The sequence below is a fragment of the Brienomyrus brachyistius genome, chromosome 8 (assembly GCF_023856365.1).
Source record: "Brienomyrus brachyistius isolate T26 chromosome 8, BBRACH_0.4, whole genome shotgun sequence".
Taxonomy (NCBI): domain Eukaryota; kingdom Metazoa; phylum Chordata; class Actinopteri; order Osteoglossiformes; family Mormyridae; genus Brienomyrus; species Brienomyrus brachyistius.
The window spans coordinates 5,552,317-5,564,189 of record NC_064540.1 but is presented as its reverse complement, the minus strand read 5'-3'; the positions used below and the strand labels follow the sequence as shown (position 1 = coordinate 5,564,189).

Genomic DNA, 11,873 nt, shown 5'->3' with positions numbered 1-11,873 from the left:
GTCACAGAGACCTAACATGTGGCTCAGTGGACCCAATCGCACGAGGACGTCCATGTATCTGCAGCTGCTTCTGCATGTTTGCGCTGTTGCTCTTCTCCAGCTGCGGTATTCTGGGCTTGGGGGTCTCTCCGCGGTATCCCTGAGCTGGCAGTTTGAGGGGGCAGCCTAGCGTGCCGTTGGGAACACATTGTCGGCGAGGAAGGCTTATGCCCGAGTCAGCAATACGAGCTCAGGCAAAATCTCCCACGCAAGCGAATTTGAACAGTACTCTACACCGGGCTTACCACCACAAGAGAGGGGTGGGGGCTTATGAGCTCTATGGGAGTCAGCGAAGGGTGGTAATCCACCCTACAATAGGCTACACACAAGTTCCTTTTAACTGGTTTGTTCTGGACGGGACAACGTGCGTGATAGACCAAAACTTAGTAAATGCTATGTTACTTTATTACTATGTCTTCTGTTGCTTTTCCCCTCCACTCCACAAGGAGGACCACTTCAAAAAGCTGAGCAGAATTCAACTCTTAGTAAACGAAACTGGCTCAGGAAACCTTCTGTAACAAAATCTTGCCGTTTACAGAGCTTTACTTTGCAACTTTTTTAAAACACCATTTGTGCATTGTCTATATACTTGCAGTTAATTTTTAAAAGGCAAATTTTAAAGCTGTTTAAATAATGACTTCTTTTTTTCTGTATTTGTAAGGGTTTCATCTCGATATCCCAGCAAAATGGTTCTCACATGTTTCTATATTCGCTATTATCACATAATCAGTTATTCGCAAAATAAAGGGTGAGTGTACATCTCGTGAAATAGTGTATCCTGATAAGTCTTCATAAATCGTTGGTAATGTGATGTGTGTTTGAGTTGAAAGGTTAAGAAAAGGTGTTTTCTGTTGTGGCCTAAAAAAAGGCAAAAGCCATGGCAACCACAGTACACGAAAGAGGCGGTCCCCATGGCAACGTGCTGTACCACAGAAGTTGGATCATGAAAGGAGGCAAGAGTGGTTATAAAGAGTGGGAGGAGAAATGGAAATGGTTTACTGGCAGGAAAGCAGATGTGATGTTGGGCTTCATTTTAAATATTCGTTTTTACCTGTAAGCTCGCTGAAAATGCAGTTGCATGTTATTACAAGTTATTCCTGTTTTTGTGTCATTTTCACTGCAGGTTTTGGTTGATTATACATACAATTTGGCCTGCTGTTTTCCCAAGGGATCCCAATAGCTTTGTGTTTCACAGATTTCATTGGTAAGGTTATCTGTGTTTGATTCTTGCCGATCAAGTTAATCTGATTAGTTAAAATCTTAGTTTATTTAACTTAAATTATAAATTGATTTTAGTCACCCGGCTACTGCGTCAACCTTTTCAGATTCATCCATTTTATTTTGCTGAGAAACAATAAAGTTTCAGGTGCAGTTTTTTGTCTAGACTTTTATATTTCGGTGTCCGGTTTGGTGACTTTTCAAAGAAATAATCTGGACGTCTACGGTAGATCTAAAAAAATAACCTGATGGCAAAATAATCGGGTGGGGACAAAATAATCAGGGTTGGGAGGGTGTTTCAGTGGTGAGGAAGGGGGCGGAGGCGAATGGATATTATAGGACCTTCAAAAGCTTCTTCTAATGGAATTAATGAGCCCTCGCCCCCTGATGAACACAACCCTGCAGCCTCACATGCTAAGGAGCGGCAAGCAGACAGAGGCGCACTCAAACACACGGGACACAGGATGACCCTCCGCGAGGTGAGCTTGGGTTTCCCTCTCAGCTGTGTCGCGCTTCTTTCTTAGGATGTAACGAGAGAAAATGCAGAAATATAGAAAAAGTGGAACTCTTCCACAGAAGTGACCGCCTGCCTGGCACTGTAACGTTTCTGACATTCAACACGCTCGGATAATCTATGCCTTAGCGGGTGTTCGGAACAAAACCTTTACTTAAAATCCTGTGTTGCTGTCATAGTGCTTTTTTATTTGCTTAATATAGTCATAGTGCTTAAACGATGACTTGAAAACTTTGACACATGCTTACTTCATTGAAAGAAACCCCAGACATCTAAGTGTGTGTGTTTGTGCAAGTGTTACTATGGCGATGCTGGAAAGATCATCATAAAAAACAATTATATATAAATTAATTTATTCATGCAGTTCTGGGAGCAGTTTGGGCGATTTTACTATTAGCATTTTTAACATTAATTATGCTTTTTAATATGATTTCATATTTGCTGCCATGCCACAAAAATATCCTTCACAAATCGCCGTGGTAAAGATGAAAGCTAATGGCTGATATGCTGGGCAGCCCTGTGTTTAGACTGCCTGAGTGGATCCTTATGAATCACTGCATGTTAATCATGTCAATGTGAGAGTGCTGACTTAATTAGCTGTCTATTCATTTGAGCTTCGGGGTTATGGAAGAGTCCATGTGCTCCTCTGCATGAATCGGCACAGAACCATTATGATGTCATTTCCTTAGTGACTGGAGGGGTAGATTGAACAATGGCCTCTGTGGACCCATAACCAAAAAAGTGCCGTGAATTCTGCTCTCTCAATGTGCTGCATAAGGCCTTCCCCACGACTATAACCATATCTGAGCCTGCAGATCTTCTGGTGTGTTTTTAATATTTTAATATAACCTGTTCCGTGTGCCTTCCTCAGGAGCTACGAAGTCGCCAGTTCTGGCGGGCATTGCTGGCAGAGATTCTGGGTTCCCTGGTCTTTGTGTCGGCAGTGCTGGGTTCTTCTGTGCCTGGGCCCGGCGACGTTGCTCCAGGACCACTGTACCCTGCCCTGGCAGGAGGCATGGTGGCTGTTGGACTTGGTCACTGTTTTGGAGAAATCAGCGGGGCACAGGTTAGCAGCTAATGTCCACCCAGAAGATATTTCAGATCCATGGAAGGGTTTCCACTCCAATTGTATGAAAACCAAACCAAAACACCTCCCCCACTCTCCAGACAGTCCACATTTTTGCTCCCTCCCCACTCCTAGCACACCTAAACTAAACAATCAGGCAATCAAGAATGCCTGGTACAGGGGTATTGGGGGCTGGGAGGAAGCAAATATGTGGACTGTCTGGGGGTCTTTGAGGACTGGGTTGAGAAACACTGTACCATTCTGCATCCCGTCTTTCAACTTTTCTGCATCCCGTCTTTCAACTTTGCTCCCCAGGTGAATCCCGCTGTCACTCTGGCATTCTTGGCAACGCGTCGGCTGGACCTGCTAAGGGCTGTTGCCTACGTCCTCAGCCAGTGCCTGGGCGCCACTGTGGGGGCTGCTATCCTCTACGTGCTTCTGCCCCTGGAATCCGCAGCAGAATGCTACCCCAGCAAGGTCAGACCTGGGAGTGAGTCTGCATGGGACTGAAATGCAGTACTCTGCAGAAGTCTTAGGCAGCCCAAGAAAATGATGTTTAAATGATCTTCATGGTGGTGTAAAACTGTTTTTATCATCACTATTATCTAAAGTGCGTGAGCTTAGCCATTTCCAAACATCCACTAATGACATCCCAGTATTTGCAGGAGTCATGCAATATATCCATGTATGTGTTGACTCAACCAATAGCCTGCCATCTTTGGCTAATCAGTACATCATCGAATTTTTTCACTAATTGAGTTAATTAATTAAGTTGAGTTGGTGGTGTAATGTAACAAATACATGGAACGGCTGAGGTGCCCCTGAGGAGAGGTTTGGGAACTGAAGTGGTGTTCATCTGGCCGTCCAACTAGATATCAGTAACTTTTTGCAAAACAAGATTTTTTTTTCTTTGAATGGTATTACTGTTTATTTGTGTATATTCTAATGTTAAACTGAGGAGCAATGTAAGCAAATATACGCTTTTACCCAGATAAATAGCTTTAAAAACTTTCTTTGCCTAAGACTTTTTGCAGTACGGTATGTGAAGTCAAACGGGTACAATTTCCATTAATGCTCCTAATCTGGATGCCACTACGCAGATCCAAGGCCAATAATCTTCTATATAAGAATAGTACATATTGGGTAATAAAAACCTTTTTCCAGTTTTCTTACTCTGGCTTGGGACCACACAGTGGTGATGTACAAATTACTTGTCTTCTGTAAGAACAGGAGAAAAACCCTGACTATAGTGTGAGTCTGTCTTTGTAATCTTTGCCCAGTTTGTGTGCGGTTCTCCGCCTTCACGCCAGCGTGCTCCTCCCCACGTACAGGTATCTTCAGATGGAAACGCAGGCCAGGCCCTGGGGATGGAAGTCCTGGCCACGTTCCAGCTGGTCTTCACCATCTTCTCTGTGGAAGACCAGCGGAGGCGGGAGGGGAGTGAGCCTGGGAACCTTGCCATTGGCTTCTCCCTCAGTGCCGGTGTCCTTACCGCGGTGAGACCTAGCAGAGGCCAAGGGTTCATTGATTATTTTACAAATGACATAGAGCAGGCCATTGTTTTCAGACCCTACAGGTGCCCCACAGCCATAGATATCCATAACAACTTGCACACAGCTATACAGTATGATGGATGTTCCTGCTCTCTATACCTACTTACTCAGGTGATCTGTTGAAAGTTCTCCCGAACAAACTCCTTGTGTCTCCGCAGGGCCGTTTTTCTGGAGGTAGCATGAATCCAGCCAGGTCTTTGGGTCCCGCCATCATCACAGGATTCTGGGAGCATCACTGGGTGGGTTCTGGAAATTCAGCATCTCACCGCCTTTCTCTGTGAACAGTCTGACCTGCTTCTTTCACTCTAGACAGTTAAGGAGGTTTGCAAGGATTGGTGGAGGAGATTCACTTTTCTCCTCCCCCACCCCTCCCAGGTGTACTGGATTGGTCCAGCTCTTGGGTCGGTGCTGGCTGGCGTGTCCCACGAGTTCCTTTTCACACCCAGCGCCTCCCGTCAGAAGCTGGTCGCTTGCCTGACCTGCAAAGACATTGAGATCATGGAGGCGCCCAGTGTGTCCCGCTCGTCCCTGTCCACCGTCACCCAGACGGCCATGAGGGCCAAGCAGGCCAATAAGCACGACCACAGCTAAATGGGCACCGCAGGCAAGAGGTCATCGCAGTTTATAGCATTGTGCAGGTCTACCACAGCAAGACAAAAGCAATCGATTATGTGGGGATGACCATTATCAGTTAATGTCATAAAGGCCACCTTCATAATCTATCATAGAAACTTCTCTGAGTGCTTTTTACTATTATCTGGTAAAACATATACTAATGTATAGCATACTGGAAGAGTTGATATATTTGCCAATGAAAATAATTTACTCTTGAAACACAAAGCAAGAAGCTACTGAGAGATTGATCAAACTAAAAACAGTAGATGGGACCAGCGCAAATACTCTAAATTATTTATATTTTCACTTTATGCCGAACAAGAGGTTATTCTGCGCAAAATCCATTACTGCAGCCAATAAGAGTTCTGGCAAATTTATAATCAAAGGAGGCCCAACATCTAAAGAATTGCAAATGAATCATAAGGGTAGCTGTTGGACACCCAATAAAGCCTTTGTGCTGCTAGAATTCAAAAATAAACCTGAGACATCATCCACAAAATGCTGCTTAGTGGGCTTTTAGGTCTTTTAGTTCGCGCTCATGTTAATGGAGACTGATGGCGAGGACACCCAACACGTCCCTCAGGATGCCTGCCAGGCACCCGTGTCGGCCGTAACAAAATACTTCGGACAGCATTCCTCTCAGAGCCACCACCTCCAGAAGGTCAAGATTCTTCTCAATGGGAAGCATCTCTTTGTATGTTAATTAAAAATGACATTGTTTTATGGATAATTACATTAAATTTGCCATCTGTCTCCAAGGGTGCTGGAGGGGCACGGACACCCTAGCAGATTTGGGGGGAACAGTGCTTTTTTTCTAGCCCCAAAATCTAATGTCTAAGTTGCTCCCAGTTGGCAAAATGCAGGGAAGGGGAACCCCCTAGGTCAGAACAATCTGAATGTGGGGGGCCAGAGGAGTCCAGAATATCTATCTACACCCCTATTTGACTCCATTGAAAGGAATAATTTCTGTTCATGTTGTCCCTACAGAGATGAGGGAAAATGTACTTTTGACAGCTTAGGTGGTCATTAGCTGTGATGAATGCAGTAATAATTGTGACATGTTAGTTATGTCTCCACTGGTTGTTGTTCTGTTTTGGGTTTAAACGCATAAGGTTTTTCATACAGCTGTTTTTACTTCTGTCATACCTGAGAGAGCGATGTCCAAAGTCTTAGTCTTACCCAGGATAATGAAGCAAGCGAGCCAGACGTCTCCATACTTAATGGATCGTTGAAGGACCATGCCAAGCGCAAGTAAAAACAGACTTTTGAATTAATGTATATCTTTGAGAGATCTGCACTGAACTCTTGTGATCTCCTGCGAAATTTAAAAATGCTGTTTTATTTTCCTTTGGTGGAACCGTAGCGTGCATATTCCAAACACACTGCAATTATAGGTGATTTCCCTCTAATATTTGGTCATATCCAAGGTGCTATCGGCAGTCATCTAGATATAAATAAAGTACAACGCTTTGAGTCTAATAGCTGCATATGAATACTTGCGGAAAGCAAGGTACAAACAAAGGAGGGTTTATTTCTCATATCTGTCCATCTCTTCTATTTGTGGTCTGTTTGTGGTTCTAACACCTCCCCCAACACAATCAAGTACACACACATGCACATGCACAAACAAAGCACAACGAAACCTTGTACTGGCAGTGTTTCGTTTGCTTTTGTTTGACTTTTGTTTTGTTTGTTTCCCATGAGCGTAGCAGTATCCTTTCAGCGTTCCGGGCCTCCCGGCAGCCGCAGAACCCATCAGCGCGATGCTCCGGTGAAGAAGCTCAATAGGGCTGGAGCCCCCCCCTGACAAGCCGGGGATTTTATAGGGCTTTTCCTGGCTGCCAGTTCTAACAATGCAAACCTTTGCATAATCAGTTCCGGACGAAATAAGCCTGGTGTCACCCAGAACATGAGCTGGAGGCCCAGATGTGCCTACAATTGGAGTGGAATGAGCTGGAGGCCCAGCTGTTTGCCTGTGCAGTAAGTTCTTACTCAGAAAAAAAAGTGATTTAACATTAGAACATATGCAAATGAACAGCAACACAATAATAATAAAAAAAGAATTCTTCTGTTTTACAAAAAGCTCGTGATATCTTGCTGGATGGCTATAACAACACCACTTCAGTTCCCTAACCTCTCCTCAGGGGCACGCCAGCCCTTCCATGTATTTTTGGAATTTCACCACCAGATCAATCAATTAATTAATTAATTAGTTAACTCACTGAGGTATTGATTAGCCAGACAAGATTAGGTAAGTGGTCTAGTCAAAAAATATATGGGTGTATTGGATGTATACTGCAAATACTGACATGGATGCCCCTATGCAGTTCCAAGGCCGATTAACTCCTATATAAGAAAAGTATATATTGGGTAATAAAAACCTTTTTCCATTTTTCTTGCTCTATTTGGCTTTAGGCTGACACACTTCACCAGACAATACCATAGTTTTATTTATACCAACATGAGGATCATTTAAACATCATTTTCTCTGACTGCCTAAGACTTTTGCACAGTACTGTATGCCGATATAAAGTGCCACCTGACTGCAGTGTGCAGATTAAGCAGCTATTTGCGGATAATCACATTACATTACACGTCTGATAGATGAGTTTAACCTTTGTCTTTCTATGTTCTGCTAACCACAGCTACCACTGTCAACGTCCTTCAAAGCGCATGCACAACTCCACTATTGAAAACTTTGTGAACAAATACAGATTCATTTGTATGATTATTACAGATCACACCTCACTCCTATTGAACAGAATTATCTATATTTTTATTGCACACATAGTGTGGGAGTATGTGGTTGACACCGATTTTAGGGAGTATTAGTTCTGGTCAAGGCACATGCTGGTCTGGAGGTCCAACTTTCACCTTGTCTGTGGTAATGCATGGACTTTGCATGTTCTGCCAGGGTGCATGCATGTGTCTGCCTGTAGCGTGTGCCGTGCCGTGGACTGGTGTCAGCACCCAGTGCTTCCTGGGATGGACTCCAGACTCTCTGTGACTCTATACTGGGTAAGCACTGCCTATGGACCGAAAGAGGACTGAATGCCGTGCTATTTCACCTAATCAAGCCTGTTCTTGACAAACGCATTAAATGCTGCATACTACGCCTGTCAAAGCTGAGTTGAACAAAGGAATGATTGTTCAGTAATTTGTCTTTCCTACAGTTATGAACGTCATTGATGGTTTAGTGATATACTATATATTTGGAGGGATGTGTGTTTGTGATCAGAAGGTCGCCGGTTCGAGCCTCGGCAGAGTAGTCACATGTCCATGGGCACTTGAGCAAGACCCTTAACCCCCCCAGCCCCAGGGACGCTGCACGCTGGCTGACCCTACGCTGTGACCCCCAAGCTTGCTCTCACCTGTCTGTGTGTTTCACAGAGAGCAAGATGGGGTAGATGAAGCGAGAATTTGCCCTCAATGTTCAATGAAGTATTTATATTCTATCATTATACTCATCATACATGCAAAGTGTACAGTCAGTGAAAGAAGCCCATATGCACCACATTTTGACCTTGTTGCATAAAACATTGTACTTTTCTGTCAGTAAGGATTCATCCTCAATTTGCAAGTTTGCTTAAGCGTATCACAGTATGGCATGAAGCTCCATATAATCAGGAAGCTGGGAAGGATTAGCCTGCATGTCATTTCCTTGGCCACAGATTACTAAACCCCAACCCCCCACCTTGTCCAAAGACATCACTTCTCTAGTGCGCCATAAAACATAAATCTGCATGATAACATACCTTGTAAAATTAGATGTGTAATAATATACACATTCAGATACCACTTTATTAGGTAGATCTGTTTGCTGACACAAACGCAAATAGCAAACCATGTGGCTGCAACTGAATACACACAGCATGAAGACAGGCGTAACCGGCTCAGTTACTGTGCGGCCGAGTTCTAGAGCGCCTAAGGTGCGTGATCTGAGCCATTTGACTCATGGTGTGATTGATGGTGCCTGACCTGGTGGTTTTGGCATCTCAGACGCCCACCTTTTCACACACTGCAGTGTGTAGAGGTTGTGGACAATAAAAGACAACAATAGCATCCCGCCGGGGACAGTTCTGTCGCCCAAAACGCCTTGTTAACCATTGAGGTTGGAGGCGAGTTGCCAGGCAGGAAGGTCATAAATGCAAAAATAGCAGCTCCGTATGTGGTGAGCAGAAAGGTTTCTCTGAGTGGAGTGCACAACTCGTCTGCCCTTTGAAATCTTGGGGAAAAAGTAGGTGATACCTGGTCCTATGTCAGGGTACCTAATAAAATTACTATTGAATGGATATCTAGTTTATATCTATTACTTCATATCTAACATTTATTTAATGAGGCAACATTCCAGTGAACACTATTCATGGAAACATCATCATCATCATCATCATCAATGCAATCATTATCATTGTTATTCTTATCATTATCGTTACACTCGTCATCATCATCAATGTTGTTGTTATTGTTGCTGCTACTACGGCTGCTAAGGTGAAAGTGCCACTTACTTAAGTCCTCCCACAATCTAAACGTACAATCCGAAGGAGAACAAATACCACTGTACTTTTATAATAGCATTTTAAAAAGGATCGGCTGGATTTATGAATCTAGAAACTGCACAAAAACAGTGTTAATATAATGGTGACATGGTTAATGACTCAAAGGAGCCCATATTCTTGCATCCCTACAAAGTTTAGGCCACCCTCTTGACAATGGCACAAAACCCGTTTATGGTCTGCAAAGTTTTGCTGCGGACATTCCACTATTTGTCTCATAAATGCGACCTGGTGGCCATATTGCAGGATGTGTCTGTTCCGCTGCTCAGTTTGTAGCTTGTTTCTTTGAATTGCATTCAAGAATGTGTCTGTTTTTTTAACTGAAAGCAGAAATATGGTATTTGCATTCATGCACAGCATCTAAATTAAATATAGTGAAATTTCAACTCTTGCTGGGAGACATTGGATGAGGTGTTTAAATATTAATGTCATTTGGACAGGAAAACTCACTTCCTGAATCTTAATTTGAACCACACACAGCTAGTCAGTAAAAAATATAAATAGATTAAAAAGGACTGCTTGCCTAAAGATAAATGAGCAATTTAATACCTCATATCAAATGGTTTGTTGCACGTCTATCTATTCGTACTAGCTCCATATACTCTTCAAGTCTTAGCAATTTGTATTCAATCCCACGATGCACTGGGTACAAAGCAGGGACAAGGTGATCGCCCACCACAGGACACGCACTGAACGGTAACAGGGGATACCTGAGATCCCAGAAGGAGACAACACAGAGCGAGTACTAGAATAGAAACCAGAAAGTGAGATGGCATCATTCACCAAGTCAACAAGCTGTCCCACTGTTGCAAATCTATTATAGATCCATCACCCTGGATAGGGCCACAGAGTTTTGGAAACACGTAGCCTATCCCCGGTAGAATAGGGCATAATGCTTAGTTACACGCTTAAATGCAAAGGTAGTCCAAGCCACATACAGTACACATACAATATACAGTAATTTATATATAAGCCTATATTCACCATGGAATATTTCATTTAGTTGAATTAGCCCTAGAGATCACTCATGTCAGTGTCATTTGAGAGCAACAGTGTGATTAATAAATTTATTTTTAATGTTTGTCAAACCACCCAATAGCAGAGGTGGAGATTTCAGGTCCAGAGAGTACAAATCCAGACCAAGATTTTGTTACAACCAAGCAGTTGAGTATAAAGAGTCACAGTCACAGAGTACTCAGCCGGTTGGTTGAAACAAAATCTTGGCCTGGATTTGTACTCTCTGGTCCTGAAATCTCCACCTCTGCCCAACAGAAAACTCTACTTATACGGGTTTATGAAGCTGGACTTATGATTGTAGTGCAAAAGGACTTCAAAGGGGAATTGAAGAGCAAGAACTGTTAACGTAAAGGCCATCTTACTGTATTTTGCATATCCTATTAGCCAAAAACATACATTAGTGGAACAGACAAGCGATTTTGATTATAACCAAGTGCAGCCCACACCACGAAACAGTATTTAACACAAAGGCCCAGTAGAGAGGAACACTATTCTGGTCAGATTAGCAGGCCAATAGTACTGTCTGCTGCCTTTCCAGCTGTTGCACCTGACAATAATCACTACCAGACCCTGTCCGAGGGAATCCGTCAGTGATTAACTAGGGGCTGCTTCGAGTTCACATCTTCGGGCACTTCATCTGTCGGTACCGATGCCTGAGGTCCTTCTCTTTAGTGCTGTTTCATGTGATGGCGACACCTGTCAACCACAAATGTAGGATTGCGTTGCTCAAATGCAACGTCTATTGCATAACTGAACGGCCACAAAATAACAACTTCATACATGTCCTTACTGTTTCTGCTAAATAAACCCGGGCGAACATTTTGGCTCACATCTCTCACTCTAGTGAGTAATAGTTACTTGTTGTTGGTTAGTTGGTTAGTGATAAGTTACTGGACAGGGTTCTCACACCAGATGAAAACTTGTTTCTCACTTCACCTGTTTCAGTTTTTGACAACTTCAAAACATATGAGACAGGGGAGGGTTAAGTTAATTTGAGTTCAGATGGCTTGTGTCCCCTCCCACCAGCCTTTCCTGGGGATTATAGCGTCACTTTGGCTGGGGGTGGGGGGGGGGCAATTATAAATCCACCCCCATTGCCCATCTCTGCTCTGTCAGAGAGGTTGAATGTCTATATTCTGTTAACCACAGCTACCACCGCCAATGTACTTCAAAGCGCATGCACAACTCCACTGGTGAAGACTTTTTGCGGACAAATGCAGACAAATGCAGATGCACATCCTGTTCATCTGTGGTGAATGTTTTTCGTCCTTGGCTGTCCTTACCTTAGAGAAGAGTTG

General features: G+C 43.4%; 1 protein-coding gene across 1 annotated transcript; it reads left to right on the top strand.

Moving 5' to 3' along the window:
- The first annotated feature begins 1,571 nt into the window (after window positions 1–1,571).
- On the top strand, window positions 1,572–5,925 carry LOC125748155 (aquaporin AQPAe.a). Its single transcript, XM_049024027.1, has 6 exons — window positions 1,572–1,736; window positions 2,643–2,837; window positions 3,153–3,314; window positions 4,169–4,333; window positions 4,549–4,629; window positions 4,766–5,925. Exons 1-6 carry the CDS (start codon window positions 1,584–1,586, stop codon window positions 4,979–4,981), a joined length of 972 nt encoding a protein of 323 aa, XP_048879984.1. The 5' UTR covers window positions 1,572–1,583; the 3' UTR covers window positions 4,982–5,925.
- The last annotated feature ends 5,948 nt before the right edge of the window (window positions 5,926–11,873 follow it).